Consider the following 25,486-nt stretch of genomic DNA (forward strand, 5'->3'; position numbering starts at 1 on the left):
TATTTGATACCAAGTTATAGGTCACCTCATTCCACTGCTATATTGCCTTCACCAGGGGCCTATATGAGCAGTATGGCACACAGGTAACCCGAAGAACTTCCGCACTGAGCCATGCATTATATTCCAAGGTGCCCAGGATAACCTGTTCCAGTTGTTCATCCATCACAGGTTATGTCTTGTGTGTGTGTGTGTGTGTGTGTGTGTCAAGGGGGGGAGGTATTTTCATGACTATGCCCCTCGGCCTCTAGTTGCATGTTTCACCCAATTCTGTTTGCCCAGTTCACTTTAGTATTGAGTGTACAACTATCCTATTCTTTCTGGGAACACAGTATACAGATAAGCCTCCTTCCAACATGTAAAAATGCAGCTACTCTCTTATGTGCGTTTTTGCAGTTCTGTAAGTAAGGTCACGTTTTGCCTTAATTCCTTTTTCTTTAAAAAAAAATCTCTATTACAATTAAGATTTCAAAATATTTATAAATGTGAAATACCTTGTTTAGCTCTTTTTGCTGACTTTCCTGGTGTTGTTCCAACTTTAATAGTTCAGCATTTTTATTTTCGAGTTCCTCAACACATTGTGCATATGCTGATTGAAGCCTTTAAGTAAAAAATTATTAATAATAATAATAATTTCTGAGGATCAAATTGTTCCCTGCATGAGTAAAAAACAAACATGAATTGGGCAGAGAATGCCGTGAGCCACAGTTTATAGAATTTTCACCTCACCATTCAGTCAGGGAATTTTGCCTCACCATTCCACTTAGGAAGGAACAATCAGCTTCACACATACAGAATGGGAAACGACTGTCTAGGAAGGAGTACGGCAGAAAGGGATCTAGGGGTTATAGTGGCCACAAGCTGAATATGAGTCAGCAGTGTGATGCTGTTGCAAAAAAAGCAAACATGATTCTGGGATGCATTAACAGGTGTGTTGTGAGAAAGACATGAGAAGTCATTCTTCCGCTGGTTAGGCCTCAGTTGGAGTATTGTGTCCAGTACTGGGCACCGCATTTCAAGAAAGATGTGGAGAAATGGGCGAGGGTCCAGAGAAGAGCAACAAGAATGATTAAAGGTCTAGAGAACATGACCTATGAAAGAAGGCTGAAAGAATTGAGTTTGTTTAGTTTAGAAAAGAGAAGATTGAGAGGGGACATGATAGCAGTTTTCAGGTATCTAAAGGGTGTCATAAGGAGAAGGGAGAAAACTTGTTCATCTTGGCCTCTGAGGATAGAACAAGAAGCAATGGGCTTACACTGCAGCAAGGGAGGTTTAGGTTGGACATTAGGAAAAAGTTCCTAACTGTCAGGGTGGTGAAACACTGGAATAAGTTGCCTAGGGAGGTTCATCTCTGGAGATATTTAAGAGTAGGTTAGATAATATCAGGGATGGTCTAGACAGTATTTGGTCCTGCCATGAGCGCAGGGGACTGGACTTGATGACCTCTCGAGGTCCCTTCCAGTCCTAGTATTCTATGATTCTATGATTCATTCTTATGGAAAAGGTAGGAGCTTTGGTAACCTAAACCAAGGTGGAATTTGATTGATCTATGGATCATCTGTCTACATTAAGAATCCTGAGATCACTTGTGAAACCTTATGCCATATAACATCACATGGCTACAGCAAAACACATTTTACCAACGTAACTGTAAAAATTATACAACTTGTTGTCATGGGGTGTAGTGGTGTTAGAGCGGAGGTGTGCCATGGAGAACAGAGTTCAAAATGGCTGCCCTTAAAGGGGCAGGCGACTTTTTTTTTTCCTCAATAACTTTCCCCCCCGACCCTTTTTAGTTTTGGTCATTAACTTTTCCCCACCCCCTCCTCTTTTTTTTTTGCTCAACAAAAAATCCCTGGTGTTCCTCAAAAAAAATTTATTGTTTGGTGTTCCTTGGTTTAAAAAGTTTAATAAACACTGTGTTAGAGGCTTGTTTTTTAACCAGTGTATTTTTAAAATGTGTTAGAATACCTAGACCAAAGGAAAGGCATTCTTTTTATCAAATAAGCACGTAAAGTCAAATAAAATAAAATATTTTAAAAGAATTGGGCTTCATGAAAACTGTTTCATAGAATGTGTATCTAATGATTATAATCTTATAATATAAAATTACTAAAATATTAATTCAAACATGAATTTGATTTTTCTAAACTATATTATCTATTAAAAACAAACAATATAAACCAAAAGAAAAAGAAAAGTTATTCAGCTTGCAATTTTTTTACAATGTAAACGATGTCTTTCAAATACATACTTCATTTGATTTTCTTGGATGCTTTTACATTCTGCAGTTTTCAAGAATTCTTTACGCAGCTGCTGGAATTCAACTTCCATCCCTCTCCAGAGGGCATTATGTGACTGCAGTTCATTTTTCATCCCTGAAAGTTCTGCCTCCATGCTCTAAATAAATGAATAAATTAATTAAATAAAATGACTCAATAGTGCCTTAAATTCCATGGTTTTGTAGCATATATATTGTCATATCCTTTATTTTACATATTTAATATGAATTTAAGAGGCAATTTGTATTGTAAAAAATGCTTTTATTCTGAGGCCAGTTGCTACTTTGGAAAAGGTATTGCTTTTGTAAGGTTTTCTATAGTTAGTCTCTCCCAGGGTATGTCTACACTACAAAGTTAGTTTGAACTAACGGACGTTAGTTCGAACTAACTTTAATAGGCGCTACACTAGCGCTCCGCTAGTTTGAATTTGAATCGAACTAGCGGAGCGCTTAGTTCGAACTAGGGTAAACCTCATTTTACGAGGTTTAAGCCTAGTTCGAACTAGCTAGTTCGAACTAAGGGGTGTGTAGCCCCTTAATTCGAACTAGTGGGAGGCTAGCCCTCCCCAGGTTTCCCTGGTGGCCACTCTGGCCAACACCAGGGAAACTCTATGCCCCCTTCCCGGCCCCGGACCCTTTAAAGGGGCACGGGCTGGCTACGGTACCCGTGCCAGGTGCAAGCCTGCCAGCACCCAGCCAGCAGACCCTGCACCTGGCACGGCACAGAGCCACCCATCCGATGTCCCCCAGCCCTCCCCCTCTTCCCGGGACCAGGCTGGCGGCTCCCGGGAGCTTGCCCTGGACCGCAAGAGGCGGGCACCTTCCTGGGCTAGTGCGGACATCGTGGACCTCGTCCACGATCTCCGCACTAGGCACAGGAAAGTGGCCGTCTAGGGCAGGAGAGCTGCCAGGCTGGCCACCCAGGAGCAGGTGTGCATGAAAATCAAGGGGGTCCACTGAGACTCCCGACCCTGAGCCCTGAGCTTACAATGGCCGTCCTGGGTCAGACCAAAGGTCCATCTAGCCCAGTAGCCTGTCTGCCAACAGCGGCCAACCCTAGGGACCCTGGAGGGGATGGACCGACAACAGTGACCAAGTCATTGGTCTCGTGCCATCCCTCTCCAGCCTTCCACAAACTTTGGGCAGGGACACCACTCCTACCCCCTGGCTAATACCACACCATGGACCCAATCTCCATGACTTGATCTCACTTCCCTTTAAACTCTGTTCTAGTTGTAGCCTTCACAGCCTCCTGCAGCAAGGAGTTCTGCAGGTTAACTATTTGCTTTCTGAAGAACAACTGTCTCTTACTAGTTTGAAGCCTGCTACCCATTCCTTTCCTTTGGTGTCCTCTAGTCCTTCTTTATGGGAACTCAGGAAGAACTTTTATGAATGCACCCTCTTCACCCAACCCCTGCTTTTAGAGACCTCTATCCTGTCCCCCCTCCGTCTCCTCTTTTCTAAGTTGAACAGTCCCAGTTTCTGTAGTCTTTCTTCATCTGGGACCTGTTCCCAACCCCTGATCATGTTAGTTGCCCTCCCCTCTCCCAGCCTTTCTCTTCCCCTCTCCCACCTCCTTTTCCCAGTCTCCCCCAGTTTTGTTCAATAAAGACAGAGTCAATGTTGGAAGAAACGTTATCTTTATTTTGTACATCAATAAGAAGGGGGGCTAGGGAAGGATAAGTGGAAGGAGGTGAGGGAGGAATGGGGTACGAGCACCCGATGGGGAGGACTTGGCTGACTCTGCGGGCTTCTGGGGATGGAAGCTCTCCTGCAGCCCCCCGATTACCCTCTCTCCACAGATGGCAGCCTGCGGCAAGTGCAGCCGGGCTGATGGCCGAGTGGTGTGATGTGCCCAGTGTGGGTACTCCGGGCACTCCAAGCCAGAACTTCTTTGCAAGCGGGGCACCCCTTAGAACTGTCTGTCCGGGGTGGGGGTCAGGACCCTTTAAGCGCAGCCCTCGGCTAGCCTGAGACAGCATCTCCACGCTCTAAGTCCTCCTCTGATGCCCTGCCGGCACTGCTTCCGGCCATCCTTAAGCCCTGTTCAGAGTCCACTCCATGTGGACTTGCTAGTTCGAATTAGCAAAACGCTAATTCGAACTAGTTTTTAGTTCTAGACGCGTTAGTTCGAATTAGCTTAGTTCGAATTAACTAATTCGAACTAAGTTAGTTCGAATTAACGTTGTAGTGTAGACGTACCCCCTGTCTCTAGAAATGTTACTCAACTATAAGAGTACATCTATACTGCTACACTATTTCAGGATACCGGAGTATCCTGAAATAGCTAACACGCATCTTCACAGCAAGCCCATTAAATCAGGCTTGCTATTCCGATGTCCCTGTTTCTATGAGGAGTAAGGGACATTTTGGAATAGTGCTTTATTTAAAAAAATTGGCATTGTGTGGACACCGCCAAATGACAATATAAGCTATTTCAAACTAGGGGGGCAAAATCAAATCAGTTTCTTAGATGCCTATATACACATGCAAGAAGTATGGGGAATAAGCAAGAAGAACTTTAAGTGCTAGTAAATAAACACAACTATGACATAATTAGTATCAGAGACTTGGTGTGATAAAACACACAATGGGTATGTCTAGACTATATGCCTCTGCCGACAGAGGCATGTAAACTAGGCTACCCGACATAGTCAAAGAAGCCAGGATTTAAATATCCTCAGCTTCATTAAAATAAATATGGCTGCCGCGCTCTACTGGCTCATCTGATCATCGGCACAGTGTGCGAGTCAAGACGCGGATTGGTCGACAGGGAAGCCTTTGTCGACCGCTCCTGTAAACCTTGTTTCATAAGGCATAAGGGAGTGGTCGACAAAGGCGTCCCCTGTTGACCGATCTGCATCTTGACTCATGTGCTATGCCGATGATCAGCTGAACCGGCACAGCATGGCGGCCATGTTTATTTTAATGAAGCTGGGGATATTTAAATCCCGGCTTCTCTGACTATGTTGGGTAGCCTAGTTTACATGCCTCTGTCGGCAGAGGCATGTAGTCTAGACATACCCAACTGAAATACTGAATGTATAGAACAGTGTTTCTTAAACTATGTTCTGTGGAACACTGGTGTATTGTGAACAACTCGCAGGTGTGCCGCGACCTCTTCTTTGTTTTTGTTACTTCTTTGTTTTTGTCTTTTTTTGTCTGACGACAATTTTTGTTTTTGTTAAGAAAATTTTCATAGGTGTTCCACATCAAAAAATATTATTGTTTGGTGTACTGTGGTCTCAAAAAGTTTAAGAAACACTGGTATAGAAGGTGTGCCTATTGGAGTCCAGGAGGTGGGCAGGCATTAGCCTGTCCACACCTAAAGGAGCTCCCCCCAGCCTATGGGGAGGGTCCACTGAGCCTAGAAAACCAAGTAATTACTTAGGAAAAATAAAGATAAAACAGGGACGGGTGTGAGGGTCAAAGGGCTAAAACTAGGGAATCGGATGGGGACACCGAGCAGAGAACCCCGGACAGCATCCATTGCCCCTTGAAGGTCTTGAGAGAGAGCCAGTGGATGCCGCCAAGTGGAACTCTGCCCGGATGCATGAGCAGATGCAAGAACGGAAATAGGCCCCACAGTCGCAGGCCCCTCCCTCGGCCAATCTCTGCTCCCTGATCTTATAAATAGCTTGGCGATAGCTAGGAGGAGGTTGATCAGGAGGTCCGCAAATTTGTGGGGCCACGGATGGGGTGTGCATAGATTAGTAGGTGAGGGGAGAAGTGCAGCCAGAGCCTCCACAAGAGGTTCTGGAGGAGCTGAAAGCGGGGCTGTAACCTGGTGCACTTGTAGACGTGCACCAGGGTCTCCCTCTCGTCACTGAAAGGACAAGTGTCAGGAATGGGGGTGAACTGCACCAAGTACATGCTCGTGCTCACAGCTCTGTGCAGGATTCTCCAGCTAATGTCCCTGGTGGGCCGTGGAATCAAGGTGGAATAGAGACTGGCCCACCGGGGCTCCTCACCCTCTACTGGTGGTAGGTGGTCCCGCCGCTTGGTATCTGGGTGTGACACAAGGGTGGGGAAATGGAATGTGTGAAGCATGAGCGTGTACAGATGGCTCTTTGGCATGGTTCAGAAGGGGAGCAGCTACAATGTATGCAGCCAGTTCGGGAGACAAGGGAGAGGTGGTCGGGAAGGTATGTGAACCTTGGGGCTGATGGATAGATCAGGCATGCCAGGGGTGAAGGGTGGGCGGGGTGCACCCTCTCACAGGACCTTGTTAAGATAAACTTGAGCAGTAGGCAGCAAAGCGTCCTTCACCTCCTGAAGTATGTGCCGCAGAGTACATAGGGTGGAGAGTCCCATGCACTGGGCAAGAGCCCGAGGATCCGCCCAGTCTCCCTAGTCATAGTCCAGGAGGTCTCTGATCCTTGTGACTTCTACCAGGACCAGTCTTTGGCACACTGAGGGGGACTCTGCCACCTGCACACATAGATGGGGATTGTGTAGCAGGGGCTCTGTGAGGAGGTCTACCCCCACGGTGGCTCCTAAGGACCCGGTCACTGCAAGTAGCTTCCAGGCCCAGAGGAGGTCCCGGTAGAAGGCCAGCAGCTCGAAGAGGTCTTGCGGAAGACCTCTCAAAGGAGCTGCCGATCATATCGGAACCCTCAGAAACAGTGAAGGAAAGTGTGCGCCAGCATGCTCGACACCAGACTACCTGAATCATATAGGAGCCTCTGCAGGGCCTGGAGGCGGAGGACATGGACCTGTGTGCACAAACACGTCAGACCCTGCCCTCCCTCCTCAAGGGGAAGATGGAGAACCCCTGCAGAGACCAAATGCAGTCCTGGCTAGAAGAGCCACAGCATCAGCTGCTGGATCTGATCCAGAAAACCCAGGATTGGGACCAGGGTGCTGAGACGGTGCCAGAGCATGGACAGGACCAGTTGGTTAAGCACCAGTGCCCTCCCACGCAGGGAAAGGCACTGGAGCAGTCGCGTACATCTCCACAACCGCTCAGCCACCCTGGACTCTAAACCTTGCCAGTTTTCCAGTGGAGAGGTATGCGTGGCAGAGAGAAAAATGCCAAGATAGAGCAGTGGACCTGTGCTCCACCTAATGGCCTGAAGCACGGTTGGGAAGGAGCTCGCCTACCACCCGGCCCTACCACCAGGCCAGAGCTTTTTACCCAGTTGACCTGGGTTGAGGAGGCCACCAAGTAGACAGTTTGGCAGGCCTCCACCTGCACCAGGTCATCCGGGTCCTGGACCATGAGAAGCATGTCATCGGCGTACGCTGATGGGACCAGCTGCAACTCCGGCTCACAGAGCACTAACACCGTCAACCTCTTGAGAGGGAGATGGAGGAAGGGCTCAATGGCCAGAGTATACAACTGGCCCGACAGCAGGCAGCCTTGACGTACTTCCCGCCCGAAACTGACAGGTGCAGTCAGGGTCCAGCTGAGCTTGACCATACACTCTGAGGAAGCGTACAGCACCTGGAAAAACCCCACAAAGTGGGGCCCAAAGCCGAAGGTCTGCAGAGTGCCCAGGAGGTACCTGGTGTGAATAACACACCAACCCTATCCCCTAGCTCTAGGAGATCCTGGACCAAATAAAGGTTGTCGAAGATGGTATGGCCTGGGACAGTGTAGGTCTGGCCTGGATGGACCACATCCGCCAGCACAGACTTCAGTCTCAGGGAGATAGCTTTGGCGATGATTTTATAGTCCATGCTGAGGAGCGAGATGGGATGCCAATTCCTCAGATCACGGAGGTCTTCCTTCTTGGGCAGCAAGGTGAGCACAGTTCGCCTGCACAATAAAGGGAGGACCCCGCTCTCCAAGGACTCAGCCCAGACACTGGCAAGGTCTGGGCTGAGGACATCCCAGAACACATGGTAGAACTCCACGGTCAGCCCGTCCATGTCCGGGGACTTGTTGGTGGGCATGATATGGAGGGGTTCCAAGAACTTGGCCAGAGAGAGATGCAGCTCTAGCCGGTTCCAGTTGCCCGTGCTGACCGTCCATTCCAGAGAACTCTGCGGGCATCGGTCAGATCCAGCAAGAAAAGGGAGGCATAGAAGGCACAAGCCCTCTCGCGCATCTCCACCAGATCCGTGAGGGGGGTGCCATCCTCTGCCAGAAAGCAGACAATGTGCTTTTTAGCTCCCTTCTTTTTTTCCAGGATGTAGAAGACGCGGGAGCCATGATCCATCTCCCTGAGGAGGTGGATGCGAGAACAAACAAAGGTACCCCGGGCCCGAAGGTTGTTGAGGGCCCAGAGTTCCTCCCACTTCTCCCGGTATGTTCTGTAGAGGGGTGGATCTCTGAGGCCAGTGGCCAGCCGCCTCTCTAGCTCTAAAACCTCCCGTTCCAGCTGCTCTATCACTGCATCCCTCCGCCAGCTGGCCACCCGGGTGTAGTCGCGGCAGAAGAGCCACATGCGCATCTTCCCTACATCCCACCACCGCCGCACCAAGGGAAAGGCACACTGCCACCTGCACCAGGCTAGCCAGAACTCCTGGAAGGATGCTACAGAGCCCACTTTCTCCATCAAGCTATTGTTGAAATGCCAGGAGGTCGGCCCTGGCCTCTCCAAGGAGAGAGAGGCTGTCACAGCCACCAAGTGGTGATCTGAGAACAGAGCCGGACAAATGTTGGAGGAGTGGGCTCAAAAGAGATGATGACATGAGAGAGAAATGCAGTTCAATCGGGAGTGAAATGACGGTTGACCCTCCACCTGAACAAAGGTAAACGCTGCATCCTCGCCCGGGTGGAGGTCACACCAGACGTCCACCAGGGAGTGTTGGTCTATTATCTCCCTGAGGATGTCCGCGGCGGCTGGGCATCACTTGGTCCCCGTGTGGTCTCATTCCTCGAGGGTGCAGTTGAAATCCCTGCCCAGGACCAGGCATTCGTGACGATCCAAAGGGCCAAGGAAGGCAGACGCCTGCTGGTAGAAGTGAAGCCTCTCTGAGCCGGACATCGAGGCATAGATGTTAATAAGATTTAATGTCAGCCCCTCCACCCGGACCCTGAGATGCAGAAGGCAGCCCTGCACAACCTCGGCAGTCTCCAGCACCTCAGGCTGCAGGTTCAGGGAGAATAGGGTCGCCACCCTGGCTTGATTTGCCAAAAGGTGGCTGAACTACACCCTGTCCCCCCACTCCAGCTGCCAGCTAGCTTCCGTGGCCAGAGCAGTGTAGGTCTCCCACAGGAAGATGACAAAGTACCCCTTCTCCTGGAGGAAGGCGAGTACCTAACACCTACAAAGACCCAGCCTGCAGCCCCGGTGTTCAGAGTGGCAACGACAAATGGCAGCATTGAGAGGGCTGGGGAAGATCCTCGCTGGCAGGTGTGCTGGAAGTCCTCATTTGGCCCTGCAGAAAACTGAGACTGTACCCAAATATAAGCAAGGCATCATGGAAGCTGCAGGCCCACCAGTAGGCCACAGCCTCCTGCCACCCAGTCCCTTTACCCTCCCCCCAAAATGGCCCTTATGGTCTGGAGAATGAGATGGAAATCCCACCAGCGCTGAAGGGCGAGAGCCACTTGGTTCCTGGAGCCACAAATGTCCTCCAAGAAGTCATGCATCTCGCCCCTCAGCGTGTCGAGTGTCGGGGCTTCGGGCCAGACCCCTCCGTGTGCCCTGCGACCGATTGATGTGGGAAAGCAGAGACTCTGAAGTCCTTGCTGGGATGACAGCAGGGGTAGTGGCAGAAGAAGAACAGCCCCAGATGTGCTGGGAGCGGGAGAAACAAAAACCGCCTCCCAGGGCTTAACTTCTGAACTGAACGTGGCAGCCCCAGGGGCGGCAGTAACAGTATAAGGGGAGGAAAAGATGTCAGGGAAGGGATCAGGGAAAGGAGGAAAAGGAGGAAGAGGAGTAGGGGGAGGAAAGGATGGGGGATTAGGAAAAAGATAAGGAGGAGGGGGAGCAGAAAGAGGAGTGGGAAATTCAGTTGGGAGAGGGGCTGAACAAGGAACAGGAGTGGGGCAGAGGACAGGAGTAGAAGCAGGGTCAGAAGCCTCAGCGGAACAGGCACCAGGATGCGGTGTCTCCTCCGAGGGCTGGGGATCGGTGGCAGTGGTGGGGGAAGTTAATATCTCCCTATAGCCAGCCTCCAGCACTGCCGAGAGTGCAGCAACAGAGGCCCCAGCACCAAGGGGGATGGGGAATGATGGGAACTCCCGCCTGCTAAGATTCCCCCAGGGGTTTGGTGGCCAAAGTGTTGCTGATGGCTGGGCAGTTGGTCGCACCCTGGGGCTCCCCGCTTATGCAAATGAAGCCCGGGAAATTCAAATCCCGGGCTTCATTTGCAAGTGTGGTATGCCTACATTACCCTCCTAGTTCGAACTAGGAGGGTAGTGTAGACATACCCATAGTGACTATGAAATGCCAAGGGAGATTAGAGAGGCTATCAAAATAAAGAACTCAGTAATAGTGGGGGATTTCAACTATCCCCATATTGATTGGGTACATGTCACCTCAGGACAAGATGCAGACACAAAATTTCTTGATACCTTAAACAACTGCTTCTTGGAGCAGCTGGTACAGGAACCCACAAGGGGAAAGGAAATTCTTGATTTAGTCCTGAGTGGCGTGCAGGATCTGGTCCAAGAGGTAACTGTAACAGGACCGCTTGGAAATAGTGACCATAATATAATAACATTTAACATTCCTGTGGTGGGAAGAACACCTCAGCAGCCCAACACTGTGGCATGTAATTTCAAAAAGGGGAACTATGCAAAAATAAGGAGGTTAGTTAAACAGAAATTAAAAGGTATAGTAAAAGTATATATATAGGAAATAGTGACCATAATATAATAACATTTAACTTGCATTTCATTTGAAAGACGGCACATGTGTCAGCACATTATGGTTTGGTAAAGGATGTATTTTACATAAGTCATCCGCAAAAGCATTCCAAAGGAATTTTGAAAATGTATTCCTAAATAATTAATGCTTCAACATTTACTCCTTTAGCTTTATTCCAAATAACTACAGAGAAGAAATACTGTTACTAGTCATTACCTGGCATTGTTTTTGGTACACTTTTAGTTCCTGTTGGAGTTTTAGATTTTCCTCTTGTAACTTATTCCTGTTTGTTGCTATTTCATTCACAGTTGACTTTAGTTTTTCAATAATGTACTCATCCCTCTCAGTGCTGGATTGGCTGGAAGTAGCTGCAGCTTCCTGTTTCTGGTTCTTACTGCTGATTTGGAATTGATAATTCTGTGTCTGTTTCTATAGAACAAGGAAATCTTCAATAAAATTCAAGAACTATATTTCATCCTCTTGGATTAAATTCTCTACCATTACAATCAGTCGTGGTCTTTTCATTAACTACAATGGAATATGGACAGAGCACCACAGAGACGCTGGTGCACGCTTGATGATTTCCTTGCTGTTTCTCCAAAGGATATTTTACTTATTGGGCCTCAGATCCCTTGTCCTCAATAGAAAAATGTGGCAGAAACTCTGACAATTTAAGTTTGCAGAATTTCTCAATAAGTTTTCCCTTCTTGTGCCTATTTTCCTAGATATATGCTATAATGTGAGTAAACATGAACATGAATGTAATGACATATTTGGCCCACATAGCTATAAAAAATAGTTAATGGAGGGAAATTTCATCCTCCAATACAATGACCTCGATAAGAGCTGTGTAAATGCATTTCAGGGCAGAAATTTGCCCTTGAATTTTAAGCTAACACCACACAATCCATATATTAAAAAAAAAACCAAAACAGTTACATAATAACTGTACTTCTTTGAGATGATTGCTTACATGGATCCACTTGACTACGGGATAACTGCTAGAAAACACTATTATACAGGGATCTGAGTCAAGGGTATAAAAGGATTGGCCTCCAACCATCTTGTAGTTCCTTTTACTAATTAAGAAATCCTTGAACTGATTGTTGGTGAAGGTGGACAATATTTATTGGATCCATAGTCACCTTGGAAAATCAGTTACTACAGCAACCACTTTTACTGTTTCCAGAATTGCCCATGTGGATCCCCACTCCTGTGATATTAACAAGCAGCAGTCATTATCCAAAAGATGGTTCTAAATTAGCTGAAAAATGACAGCAGGACTGCTCTTTCAAATTAGACAGCAGGTCTAGAGCTCACTGGAAGGAGTAATGCTGCATTAAAAAGTATTCAAAGCTACAAGTAGCATATTTCATTGATGGATATAGTGAGAAGGCATGCTATGGATTATCTTAGGCTCTATTTTTAGAGCCCTGCAAATTTGCAGATATATGTTTTATATCCTCAGGTATCTGCATCCGTTGATATGGATGCAGGTATCTGGAAATCATTTTTGCAGACACAGGTGCAGATACCAATTTTATATTCACGCAGGGCTCTACCTATTTTGTATGTTTTCATATTTTTTGGTGGCTCAACATTGATCTAAGATGAGATAAACTGATCCATGGTTTTATCCCCATATTACACAAAGTGCTAGATCAACAAAAGTATTTAGGTACCTCATTGCCTGTTTTTATATGCCCTGAACAGCATGCCCACTTATAGAATTGATTGGTGCAGCACTGACTCTGCCTCTGTTTCTCTCAGGGTCTTCAGCTGATGTATCCAGCTTCCAATACCTTTCAGGTCATTTAACCCTCCAGTTAGGTCACATGACAGTTCCACCCCTTTGAACTCAAAGTTCAAAATAAACACAAAGAAATGTAAACTATTCCCTTCTCTTAGGGAGGCCCTGACAGCGAACAGTCCACTCTAGATCCTGGTCCCAGCAAGGCTTTTCCCCAGGACTTACAGAATGAAGCCTATCTCTAGGATGGCATAGAATCTCTCTTTAGGCAAGAAGCCTTTTACAGTTGGATAGGCTATCAAGGCTCCAAGAAATCTACCTTTTGTGCTGGGATTAAAGTGGATTAAAAACTAATAACTGATTGACCAAATAACTAACCAGGAACTCCCAACGCCAGTTAGGAGAATACAGAGGACAATGTTCACAGTCTTTGGTGGTCAAGGGGACCGGACAGTGTGTCAAACCACTTGAACTGTTATAATTCCAGAAATCAGTGCAACAGGAGAAGGATGAGTGGACACATCAGACATTACTTTCTAAAGGATTTTTGAGCTTTCATTCTGGGGGTGCACTGTTCTCATGAATGGGGCTCAATATAAACAATTATTGAATGAACACTAATAGTTTGCACAATTTACTTTGCAATTTTTCTTGCATTATGGATTATCCTAATGAATTATCATTAATAAATAAGGGTATGTCTACACTACAGCGCTAGTTCGAACTAACTTAGTTCGAATTAGTTAATTCAAACTAAGCTAATTCGAACTAACGCGTCTAGAACTAAAAACTAGTTCGAATTAGCGTTTTGCTAATTCGAACTAGCAAGTCCACATTGAGTGGACTCTGAACAGGGCTTAAGGATGGCCGGAAGCAGTGCCGGCAGAGTATCAGAGGAGGACTTAGAGCGTGGAGATGCTGTCTCAGGCTAGCCGAGGGCTGCGCTTAAAGGGTCCCAACCCCCACCCCGGACAGACAGTTCTAAGGGGTGCCCCGCTTGAAAACCAGTCCTGGCTTGGATTGCCCGGAGTACCCACACTGGGCACATCACACCACTCGGCCATCAGCCCGGCTGCACTTGCCGCAGGCTGCCATCTGGGAAGAGGGGGCAATCGGGGGGCTGCAGGAGAGCTTCCACCCCCAGAAGCCCGCAGAGCCAGCCCAGTCATCTCCATCGGGGGCTCGTACCCCATTCCTCCCTCACCTCCTTCCACTTATCCTTCCCTAGCCCCCCTTCTTATTGATGTACAAAATAAAGATAACGTTTCTTCCAACATTGACTCTGTCTTTATTGAACAAAACTGGGGGAGACTGGGAAAAGGAGGTGGGAGAGGGGAAGAGAAAGGCTGGGAGAGGGGAGGGCAACTAACATGATCAGGGGTTGGGAACAGGTCCCAGATGAAGAGAGGCTACAGAGACTGGGACTGTTCAGCTTAGAAAAGAGGAGACGGAGGGGGGACAGGATAGAGGTCTCTAAAAGCAGGGGTTGGGTGGAGAGGGTGCATTCATAAAAGTTCTTCCTGAGTTCCCATAAAGAAGGACTAGAGGACACCAAAGGAAAGGAATGGGTAGCAGGCTTCAAACTAGTAAGAGACAGGTGTTCTTCAGAAAGCAAATAGTTAACCTGTGGAACTCCTTGCTGCAGGAGGCTGTGAAGGCTAGAACTGGAACAAAGTTTAAAGAGAAGTGAGATCAAGCCATGGAGGTTGGGTCCATGGAGTAGTCTTAGCCAGGGGGTAGGAGTGGTGTCCCTGCCCAAAGTTTGTGGAAGGCTGGAGAGGGATGGCACGAGACAAATGGCCCAAGAGTCACTGTTTTTGGTCCATCCCCTCCAGGGTCCCTAGGGTTGGCCGCTGTCTGCAGACAGGCTACTGGGCTAGATGGACCTTTGGTCTGACCCAGGACGGCCATTGTAAGCTCAGGGCTCAGGGTCAGGGGTCTCAGTGGACCCCCTTGATTTTCATGCACACCTGCTCCTGGGTGGCCAGGCTGGCAGCTCTCCTGCCCTAGACAGCCACTTTCCTGTGCCTAGTGCAGAGATCGTGGACGAGGTCCACGATGTCCGCACTAGCCCAGGAAGGTGCCCACCTCTTGCGGTCCAGGGCAAGCTCCCGGGAGCCGCCAGCCTGGTCCTGGGAAGAGGGGGTGGGCTGGGGGACATCGGGTGGGTGGCTCTGTGCCGTGCCAGGTGCAGGGTCTGCTGGCTGAGTGCTGGCAGGCTTGCACCTGGCACGGGCACCGTAGCCAGCCCGTGCCCCTTTAAGGGGTCCGGGGCCGGGAGGGGGGCATAGAGTTTCCCTGGTGTTGGCCAGAGTGGCCACCAGGGAAACCTGGGAAGGGCTAGCCTCCCACTAGTTCGAATTAAGGGGCTACACACCCCTTAATTCGAACTAGCTAGTTCGAACTAGGCTTAAGCCTCGTAAAATGAGGTTTTCCTAGTTCGAACTAAGCGCTCCGCTAGTTCGATTCAAATTAGAACTAGCGGAGCGCTAGTGTAGCGGCTATGAATGTTAGTTCGAACTAACGTCCGTTAGTTCGAACTAACATTGTAGTGTAGACATACCCTGCCATAGAAGAGCTACTAGCTAAACTAGAACCTAAAGAATGCTCTATATGCATCACGGTTTTTTTCAAAGCTTTTATACTTATTGATACTATATGGGTACGTCTATACTACATGCCTCCGTCGATGGAGGCATGTAGATTAGACAGATCAGCAGAGGGAAATGAAGCCGCGATTAAAATAATCGCGGCTTCATTTAAATTTAAATGGCTGCCCCGCTCTGCTGATCAGCTGTTTGTCAGCAGATCGGGGCAGTCTGGACGCGCCGCGTCGATAATGAAGCCTTTCTTGATCGGCACAGGTATGCCTCGTGAAACCAGGTTTACCTGTGCCGATCAAGAAAGACTTCTTTGTCGACGCGGCACGTCCAGACTGCCCCGATCTGCCGACAAACAGCTGATCGGCAGAGCGGGGCAGCCATTTAAATTTAAATGAAGCCGCGATTATTTTAATCGCGGCTTCATTTCCCTCTGCCGATCTGTCTAATCTACATGCCTCCGTCGACGGAGGCATGTAGTTTAGACGTTCCCTATAGGAAAAACTTAAAATCCACTCCAAGTATCAAGTATTAGTTGTTTTAGAGAGGATTCTTCTCATGGATTAACAGAAATATGTGCATATTAATTCTTCTTTAGAGTTACTATAAATTTAGCAATGTTTTAGAGAAATAAGATGGGGAGGTAATATCTTTAATTGGACCAATTTCTGTTGGAGATGCAAACAAGCTTTTGAGCTTCCACTAAGTAAAGAGCTCTGAGAAGAGTTCACAGCTACATAGAAAGTGGTACAGATTGTTTAGTATAAAGAGTTCACCTTGAATTGTCTCTTACATGTTAAGAGGGCAATTAATATCTCTGCAGTCATTGAACAAAGGAGGTTAGTGGGTTATAGACTGTTGTAATGAGCCATATGGCCAATGTCTTTATTGAGTCTATGATATTTATGTCTAACAAAGTTATGAATTTAAGCTCTCAGGCTCATCTTTTTAAGATGATGAGGATTCTGCTGAGGACTTGCAAAGTATGGATTGATCATTTTCTGAAAAGTGGTCACCCAAGGGCAATATGATGCTTTTTTCTTTTAAAATTTTTTCTGTGTAAATTCGTTTGAGAGTATAGTCTTATTTCACCCACATAGTTTTATTAGTGCACTGGGATGACAGATACTGCATGTTGTGATAGGCATATGTAGGAACTTTTGACAAACAGAAATTAGTCCTATAAAAGATAACACATTACCTAGAGTGTCTCTGCAACACTCTGCGTATGTCTACACTACAGAGTTTTGTCGTAAAAACGGCCATTTTTCTTACAAAACTTGAGGAACATCCACACTGCAATTGTGTTCTTCTGAAAGAAAATTGAAAGAACAGAGGGTTTTTTCTGGCACTGGTAATCCTCATTCTACGAGGAAGAAGCTTTTTTGTAAAACAGCTCTTTCGCAAAAAGGTGTGTGTAGATGGGGGAGAGGGAGTTCTTTCGGAAGAAGAGGAAAGAAGAAAAAGCACAGGTGCCCTGGAGGCCATTCTGTCCATAGGAATCACAGCTTACATGAAAGAGAGGTCCATTCAGTCTGGATGCTCTCTTTCAAAAAAGCAGATCATTTTTTCAATGCACTTTTGTAGTGTGGATGTTCTCTTTTGGAAGAAGTTTTTTCAGAAGATCTTTTCCGAAAAAAGTTTATTCCGAAAGAAGTCTGTAGTCTAGATGTAGCCAACATGGTTACAACACCACTGCAAACAACAGGGTTTTAGAAACATTTTAGCATTAGTTAAACCAACTCTTTAGTTGAGCTTGTGCTTTATTTTTTTCTGAAACAGGAAGGTAGGAAATATACCTGAAACAAATTATACTTCTCAGATAGTAATTTTTGTTGAGCATCTAAAGAAACAAGATGGTTTTGGTATAGTATCTCCTTCTCATCCCATTCTCTTGATTTTTGTTCAAATTCCTGGGGGGGGGGGGGAGAAAGGAACACAAGGTCACTAAGACTTGAAATAGTTTTTCTCCACTTAGAACTAGTACACTCATAATAATGAATGCTTATTTGTTTATGTTTCTAAGAAAAATCATACGTGTAATTAATTATATTCATTATTAATAACAAGGGACAACCAAATCCGTGGAAAGAAAAGAATCAGCAAATATAAAACCAGATTTTTCATTTTTTCCAACAAAAGAAAATTCTTTCTTTTGGAAAAAGCTATTCTTCTGAGCAAGCTGAATAATGTGGACAATAACTGAAGTAAAATGTTTGAAATATTTTTAAAGTTTCATACTTCTTCAGTTGTAGATCTTAGTGGCCTGATTCACCACTGTGTTATTCTAGTTGTATACAGTGTAACTCTTTTGATTTCAATGAAGTTACACAGTTATAGTGCTGGAATTATATTTTTTCTTAAGAATGTGAGAGAGCAGCTACGCTGCATCTATGTCCTATGATTGATCATTTTTCTACATTTTTACTACTGTCTGTTTTTAAATTCTAAGCAAATATAAACTTTTATTTTCTTCTTTGCCACATCAGATAGACTGCTTATTCATCTGACTACCAAGTGAAGACTACAGATTCAAGGCCCTAGTAAAGTATTGCTGAACTTTAACAGATTTTCAATACAGTAGTTATTTTCTTAAAACTAAACTATGCTGAACACATTCCAAACATTCATTTTTCATATTGCATAATTTACCAACTGGTAGCACTGTGTTACATTATATTCATGTTCAAACCTTGGATAAGATTGTGTACAGATTAGCAGGTTCTGAGATTGTCCCGGAAAAGATATATTTAGCCCTAGGTGAATGCATAAATCATACATTACTGTAATAGTAACAATTGTTAGCTACTCTGGTGGGCTCCAAGGCTTGACGAATTTTATAACATTGTGGGCTTTTCCATGTGGAAGAGATAACCGCACGTCTACTGGAGAGTAGGTGTTTTGCCCTATCAAGCTGGAACAATCCTCTGTAGGTGGGAAGAGTTAATTCTATGCACTGTTATGCAAAAAGTCAAACGAGAGAATGAGAATGGTCCCATCTAGTCTTGAAATCCATTAAAACAAATTAATAGTGATCATGATATGAAAATCCTAGAACTTTCTCCTATATGCAAAAATTCTCCTAAATCACTGGCTTATTGAACAATGTGTCCCTCAGTGATTAGGATCAGAGTAATTGTCTCTTTCAAATTTAAATTTATGAACTGGCTGATCTGTATTAACAGATCTAAACAGCATTAATACAATTAATGCCTCTGAAGAACAGAAAACATTGTCAATACTCAGTTCTTTCTGTATTGTACTCAGAACACTGTACATGCTTATGGGATTTAAAGCCTGAAACTGTAAACCAGGTATGAATCCTGAAGATGTGCTAGGTGTACTATAATAGTAAAATATACTTACTTCCAATTTCTGGTTTAAATTGCTCAGTTCAAATGGAGCTTCCAGCTTTTCTGCACATATTTCTTTACTGTAAACCTTATCTTGTTTAATCTGGTATAATTGTAGTTTTTCATAACTATGTGTCAGTTTACAAAACTGGAAATGAAAGGAGATAGAATGTTAAGAATGTGTGATACTTTTCTATGTCAGGTAATTATTTATTTGAGTCATAATTGGCAAATGCATTGAAGCTTAAACATTTTAATTAGCATATCTCTGTAACAAATTACTAGTTACTAAAACTAAATTATTAAAGATGAACAGGACCAAGATTTCATATAACCCTGAGTGTTGCCCAGTTAAAAACAGATTTACTTTATGGTTGTTGGTTTTTTTCTGTTGAAAATTTGTATGGCACTTGAGTTTTTAACCATGTAAAGTAAATTTTTGTACCGTGTTTATATGAAATGTTTTACATTTGTTTAGTGCCATCTTGTGTTGACAATATTTAAAAGTACTTCAATAACAAGAATAACAGATTAACAGATGGAAACAGGTAAACCAGACTAACACGGCTACATTTCTATCACTAAGCAGTAGAAGGCATTGGTGACAGGGTAGAGGGAGGGAATCAGGCAATCGGAGGAGGATTCTTGGAGGTATTGAAGTGGAATGAACTGGACCATACTTAAAATGGCCATTGTCACCACATTTATCAACATTTCACAATTTTTACCAAGGACAATTCTCCAAATAATCTGGGAGTGTAGTATCTGCTAGTTCCTCTGACACTGTTTACATTCCAGTGAATTTTAGCCTTGAGTTACTGGTAATCTTAATTGGCAGGACCTCAAGACTAATACCTTATGGCCTGGTCTACACTAAAGGGGAAAGTCGACTTAATATATGCAACTTCAACTATGTTAATTATGTAGTTGGAGTCAAAGTACCTTAAATCTGGTGTCATCCAGACAGGAGGGGTTGATGGGAGCACATTCTCTTGTTGACTTCCCTTACTTCTCATAGGAGCAGGACAACCAGTGCTAATGGGTTTCAGTTTCAGGCTTCACTAGACTCACTAATTTGAACTACAGAAGATTGACGGCACCAGCTTCGATCTTCTTTGTAGTGTAAAAAAGCCCTATATTATTATATGTTATTTTTCAGTGCTCAAAAGTATGCTAGACCCCATGCAGAATAAAAATCATGTTTCAAACCTGAAGAATACACAGTATAGTTTAGGTATGAAACATAAGTGAGGGTAATAAACAAAGGAGAGAAGGGGAACAGATGAGGTAGGACAAAGATTACACTAATCAGACCATATGGTTTGGGCATGTGTAGAAAATGATACATCTGGGTAGAGAGTCTTTATACTCATCTACTTCAGACAGAACTGTGCTTTTAGGAGGGATCTGAATGAGCCAAGAGTGAGCAGAAACTTAGTCAAATAAGAATTTGAAGGATGTTCCATAGAAAAAGATGCACGAAAAAAGCAAAGAAGCAGAACGAGAATGTAATGAAGGGGGCATCAAAGCAGGCATGTATGGTAGAACAAAAGAGGTTTCAGGAAGCAAAAAGGGCAGGTGGCAAGTGAAGCCAGGAAAGAGTGATGCACAGCTTTACAAAACAGAACACAAAATTTGCACTCCATACATATAGAGCAGTAAGAAATCAACGAGGAGATTCAAAAAGGGGTTGAAATGGTCTGAGTACCAGGTAGCAAAGAGAATTTTGGCAAGGTGGGTCCCTAGACCAGACAGACTGAAATTATGGTATTCAGTGTGGAAGATGTGCAGAATGTAGACAAATGATGTAACTGTTAAGATGGATAGGTATGGTCAGATTTAAAAATATATATATATAATGAATGGAAAAGATATGATTTGCTCATGGCCTGGATATGCAGAAGAAAGAAAAACACTCACGAGCACTATTGTCATGAAAGATTGCATATCTTATTCTTATTTTCTTCTATGGCCTATTTTATATAGGAGGTCACACTAGATAATCACAACAGTCCCTTCTGGCCTTAGAATCTATGCATCTATGAACACCAAGTTGTGAGTTTCAGTAACAGTGAGGATGGTGAAGTTGTTAGCAGCAACAGAAAATGAAGGCAGCAGAGAATTTTGGAGAAAAAATTAGATCATGTTTAACTTGAGAAGACAGCAAGCCAGAATGATAACAGCAAATGTGAGAACGTAAGGCAGGATTTAGATCTGATTAAATGTATGAACTATTTAATTGTACAAAAATCCACCCCAAAACTAGGTTAAAACCATTTACTTACTGGTACAGTAACTATTGTTCTTCAAGATGTATTGTTCACATATATATTCTGTTGTAGATGTAAGTGCACCGAATGCAGTTGAGCCAAAGACTTTTGGCAGCACTCTCACCAGGAAGCATAACAGGCAGCATTTGCTCTTGTGCTCAGAACAATGGCATAAAAAGGGTATGATCACAGCTTCCTTTTCTGTTCCTTTACAGCATGGCCTATCTAATATATGAAAGAGTGGAGCAAGCAGGAGGGTTGTAGAATGTATATGTACACAAAACATCTTGAAGAACTACAGTTGCTGTACAAGTAAGTAACTTTTCTTCCTTCTGTGTGATTGTACACATATGCAATCCATTGTAGGTAGTAGCCATGTGGGGCAAATTTCAGGAAATGGGGTGTCTTTCAGAGATCATGGCCAAGGACTATTCTTTGTATTCTTCATCCAATTTTGTCCCCCAATTTAGAAACTATTCACCAATTAATAAACACATATTGTAACAATAGCACCTCTAGCACCTGATAATTCAACACCTTCCTTTGATAGGCTGATTGATAGTGCTGGAAAGGCACTCTGCTCTAGATCAAGTCTTTTAACCTCATCTTTTGGAGCAGCCTTAGGATGAGACTGTTTCAAACCCGCTCATTGGCTACCATAACCGCAAGGTTTTCTGGGACAGGATGGGTGAAGACATAATCAAATTCCTGCTAGGGAATCTAATATCACCTGTCCACAAGTTTAGGAATGAGGGGGACACAGGCCAACATCTGCCAGAGATTCTTCACAGGTTCCAGAAAGGTTTCATTAATGGGTTGGGTAACCCTTCTTGTGGCAGGTATTTGTAAGATATCAAAAAAATTGTGTGGGCCGTCTTGCACAAGCTCTATCTGCAATCCTAGAGGTGTGGCCATGAGGTCCTGAAACAGTTTAAAGCCTTTCACTGGGGATGGGGTAAGGAGGAAGGTGATGGCCTTATGCAGGGAAGGAGTTGAAATATGATGGTGACATCAAGGTGTTCTTCTCTTGCCTCTTCTTCTGTGGACTCCAGCAAAAGAGGGGACTACAAATGGTAGGGGGATCCTCCTTTGAAGTCTCCAGAAAGGGAGAAAGCAACTTTCTCCTGCACTGAGAATCCATAAGTGGTCTAGACACTCTTGGGGTAGCCTAAGATGCACAAGAAAGCCAAGGGGACTTCTACTCTTTTAACTGCCCATGAGGATGATGGGCATAATACAAAAGCTTCCTTGTAAGAATTCTAATCTTGCCCCTTGATTCTGGCATCACTGAAGTGTGACTTAAGAGAAGATGTGAAAGACTGTGGAAGAAATAAAGGCCGATCATGGCGCAAGTGTGAAGAAGAGGTATAACTCTCCTTATTGAATGAATGAGCATTCCAGTTGGCATTTGAGGGGTTTTTGATATCAGCAAAACTTGGTGCTGTCCTAAAAGTACTGACAGAAGTATCGAACAGAGCTGATAGAAGCAGGTAAAATGATCAGAAGACAAAAGAACCAATCAGTGCTAGGGATACTGACAGTGCCATCATTCAGAGTTGTGACGAAGAAACCAGTGGGAATGAGGAATCTCAGACTGTAAGGGTAAGTTTACACTGTACACTTATTTCAGAATAATCTATTCAGAAGAAATACTCCAAAATAGCTTAGGGTATGTCTACACTACCCCGCTAGTTCGAACTAGCGGGGTAATGTATGCATACCGCACTTGCTAATGAAGCCCGGGATTTGAATTTCCCGGGCTTCATTAGCATAAGCGGGGAGCCGCCATTTTTAAATCCCCGCTGCTTCGAACCCCGTGTAGCGCGGCTACACGGGGCTCGAACTAGGTAGTTCGGACTAGGGTCCTATTCCGAACTACCGTTACTCCTCGTGAAACGAGGTGTACCGGTAGTTCGGAATAGGCACCCTAGTCCGAACTACCTAGTTCGAGCCCCGTGTAGCCGCGCTACACGGGGTTCGAAGCAGCGGGGATTTAAAAATGGCGGCTCCCCGCTTATGCTAATGAAGCCCGGGAAATTCAAATCCCGGGCTTCATTAGCAAGTGCGGTATGCATACATTACCCCGCTAGTTCGAACTAGCGGGGTAGTGTAGACATACCCTTATTTCAAAATAGCATGTCTACATTACAGGGAAGCTTTGAAATTAGTCCGAGGCAGGCTCCCCTAATGTGGATATGCTACTGTGATTTAGAGCCCCGGGAAGCATTAGGGTGTAATTACTTTGAATGGCCCTGGGGAGGAGCTATTTCTAAATAGCAGCAGTGGAACATCCACATTACAGTTATTTTGAAATAGCAATTTCGGAACAGGCATTGCTTGTGGACTGAGGTTTACAGAAGTCGGAATAAGCTTTGCTGTGTAGATGCTTGCATTGTTATTTCAGAATAACAGCCGTTATTCTGAAATAATGTTTCTGTGTAGATACACCCTTAATGATGCTGGTGGCACTGACTTGCTGGAGACTGCTATTGGCGCACAACAGTAAAATTTCTGGATACCTTAAATCACAGCTTCTTGGGACAGCTAGTGCTGGAACCCACAAAAAGAGAAGCAATGCTTGATTTATTCCTAAGTGTAATACAAGATATGGTCCAAGAGGTGAATATAGCTTTGTAATTGTGACCATTATATAACTAAATTTAACATCCCTTTGCCAGGGAAAACCCCACAGCAGCTCAAAACCCCAGCTCCCACCCAGTCGTCCACTGTGCCTCTTTCTTCCCTGCTGAGATGATGCTGGGTGGAAACCGGCTTTTAATCTGGCTCCCCCCCAGCACCAGTTCCTGCTGCCCTCCACCCTTGCTGCCTCTCTCTGAAAGAGGCAGCAAGTGAGGGAGTGGGGAAGCAACTAGTTGACTAGTCACTTCCATCCCTAATACCTACTTACACTTACAGGCAGTCCCCGACTTACGCGGATCCGACTTACGTCGGATCCGCACTTACGAACGGGGCTTTCTCGCCCCGGAGGTCGAGGTAGCGGATTGCTACCTGCGAGCTCCGGGGCGAGAAAGCCCCGTTCGTAAGCTGCTCCGGTGCCCCTGGTCTGCTGGAGACCGTCTCCAGCAGACCAGGGGCACCGGGCAGGTTCCCGCGCTTCTGAGAAGCGCGGGAACCCGCCGCTGCTGCCGCTTCAGTCGGGGTGCCTGTGGCCTGCTGGGGACGGTCCCCAGCAGACCACAGGCACCGGGACTGAAGCCGCAGCCGCGGGGGGTCCCGCGCCTCTGAGGCTTTGCCAGAGCAAAGCCTCAGAGGCGCGGCACCCCGCTGCCGCTGCGGCTCTGCTCCCGTATTCCTGGTCTGCTGGGGGGGGGTGGCGCGGCTAGTGTGCCCCCCCCCCCCAGCAGACCAGGCTTTTGTTTTGGACCCTGGAGCAGAGCAGCTGGGGCGCTGCCGATTGGTCCTGCAGCGCCTTCTGGGCACTACTGGACCAACCTGGCAGCACCCCAGCTGCTCTGCCCCAGGTCCTGATTCAGCCGCTGCTGGTCAGTTTCAGCAGTGGCTGAATCAGGACGCCTGGGGCAGAGCAGCTGGGGTGCTGCTGGGTTGGTCCAGTAGCGCCAAGGAGCGGTGCTACTGGAGCAACCCAGCAGCACCCCAGCTGCTCTGCCCCAGGCGTCCCCAAGTCAGCCGCTGCTGAAACTGACCAGCGCTGACTACAGGAAGCCCGAGGCAGAGTTGCTCTGCCCCAGGCTTCCTGGAATCAGCTGCTGATCAGTTTCAGCAGCAGCTGACTTGGGGAAGCTTGGGGTTCTTAAATTGAATCTGTATGTAAGTCAGAACTGGCGGTCAGTTTCAGCAGCGGCTGAATCTGGACGCCAGTTCCGACTTACATACAGATTCAACTTAAGAACAAACCTACAGTCCCTATCTTGTACGTAACCCGGGGACTGCCTGTACATATCGCGGAATATATGTGTACAGAATCACTCAAAGGAAAACTAGAATTATTTATTCACTGTCAAATGCTTAACTTCTCAATTACAACAAGATGTCAATCTTCTAGCTATATTAGGGAAACACTGCAAGTTACAAAAACAGCTTCTATTTCATAATTGTTTTCTTAAATGAAAATGGTAAAGGGAGTAAGGGAAATGAAAGTTTAAAAAAGTTCATTTTATGAACTGGTGAGGAATGTTGTCACCAAAATTATAATTCTTTACTTAACCAGGCCAAATCTGAGGTCCAGATGAGGTATGACTAGAATTCTGATTTGGTGAAGAAGTCTGGTTGTTGGACAAACTATGTCTACATTACAGATCGTATATAGGCATAGATGAAGATGCATCTTGCACTGACAGTTTTTCTGCTGGTGTAGGAATACTACGTCCTCAAATTACATTATCTGTACTATCAGATAAACAAGAAAAGATTAAATCCAGGACTGTCCAGACTACTTTGTTAAAATCTGAGAAACATTATGGACTGAAGTTCAGAAAACCTGATACC

General features: G+C 45.5%; 1 protein-coding gene across 2 annotated transcripts in view; it reads right to left on the reverse strand.

Moving 5' to 3' along the window:
* Window positions 1-25,486, reverse strand: part of DEUP1 (deuterosome assembly protein 1) — a 99,786-nt gene that overhangs the window by 61,672 nt on the left and 12,628 nt on the right. For both annotated transcript variants that reach the window (XM_025182940.3, XM_014571845.4), the window contains exons 5-9: window positions 18,763-18,897; window positions 17,196-17,309; window positions 11,263-11,475; window positions 2,252-2,397; window positions 492-597 (exon numbers count right to left, since the gene is read on the reverse strand). In XM_025182940.3, the coding sequence (XP_025038725.2) occupies window positions 492-597; window positions 2,252-2,397; window positions 11,263-11,475; window positions 17,196-17,309; window positions 18,763-18,897 (714 nt within the window). The remainder of the gene's footprint in view (window positions 1-491; window positions 598-2,251; window positions 2,398-11,262; window positions 11,476-17,195; window positions 17,310-18,762; window positions 18,898-25,486) is intronic.

Source organism: Pelodiscus sinensis, chromosome 1, assembly GCF_052426305.1.
Source record: "Pelodiscus sinensis isolate ZL-2025 chromosome 1, ASM5242630v1, whole genome shotgun sequence".
NCBI classification, from domain to species: Eukaryota; Metazoa; Chordata; order Testudines; family Trionychidae; genus Pelodiscus; species Pelodiscus sinensis.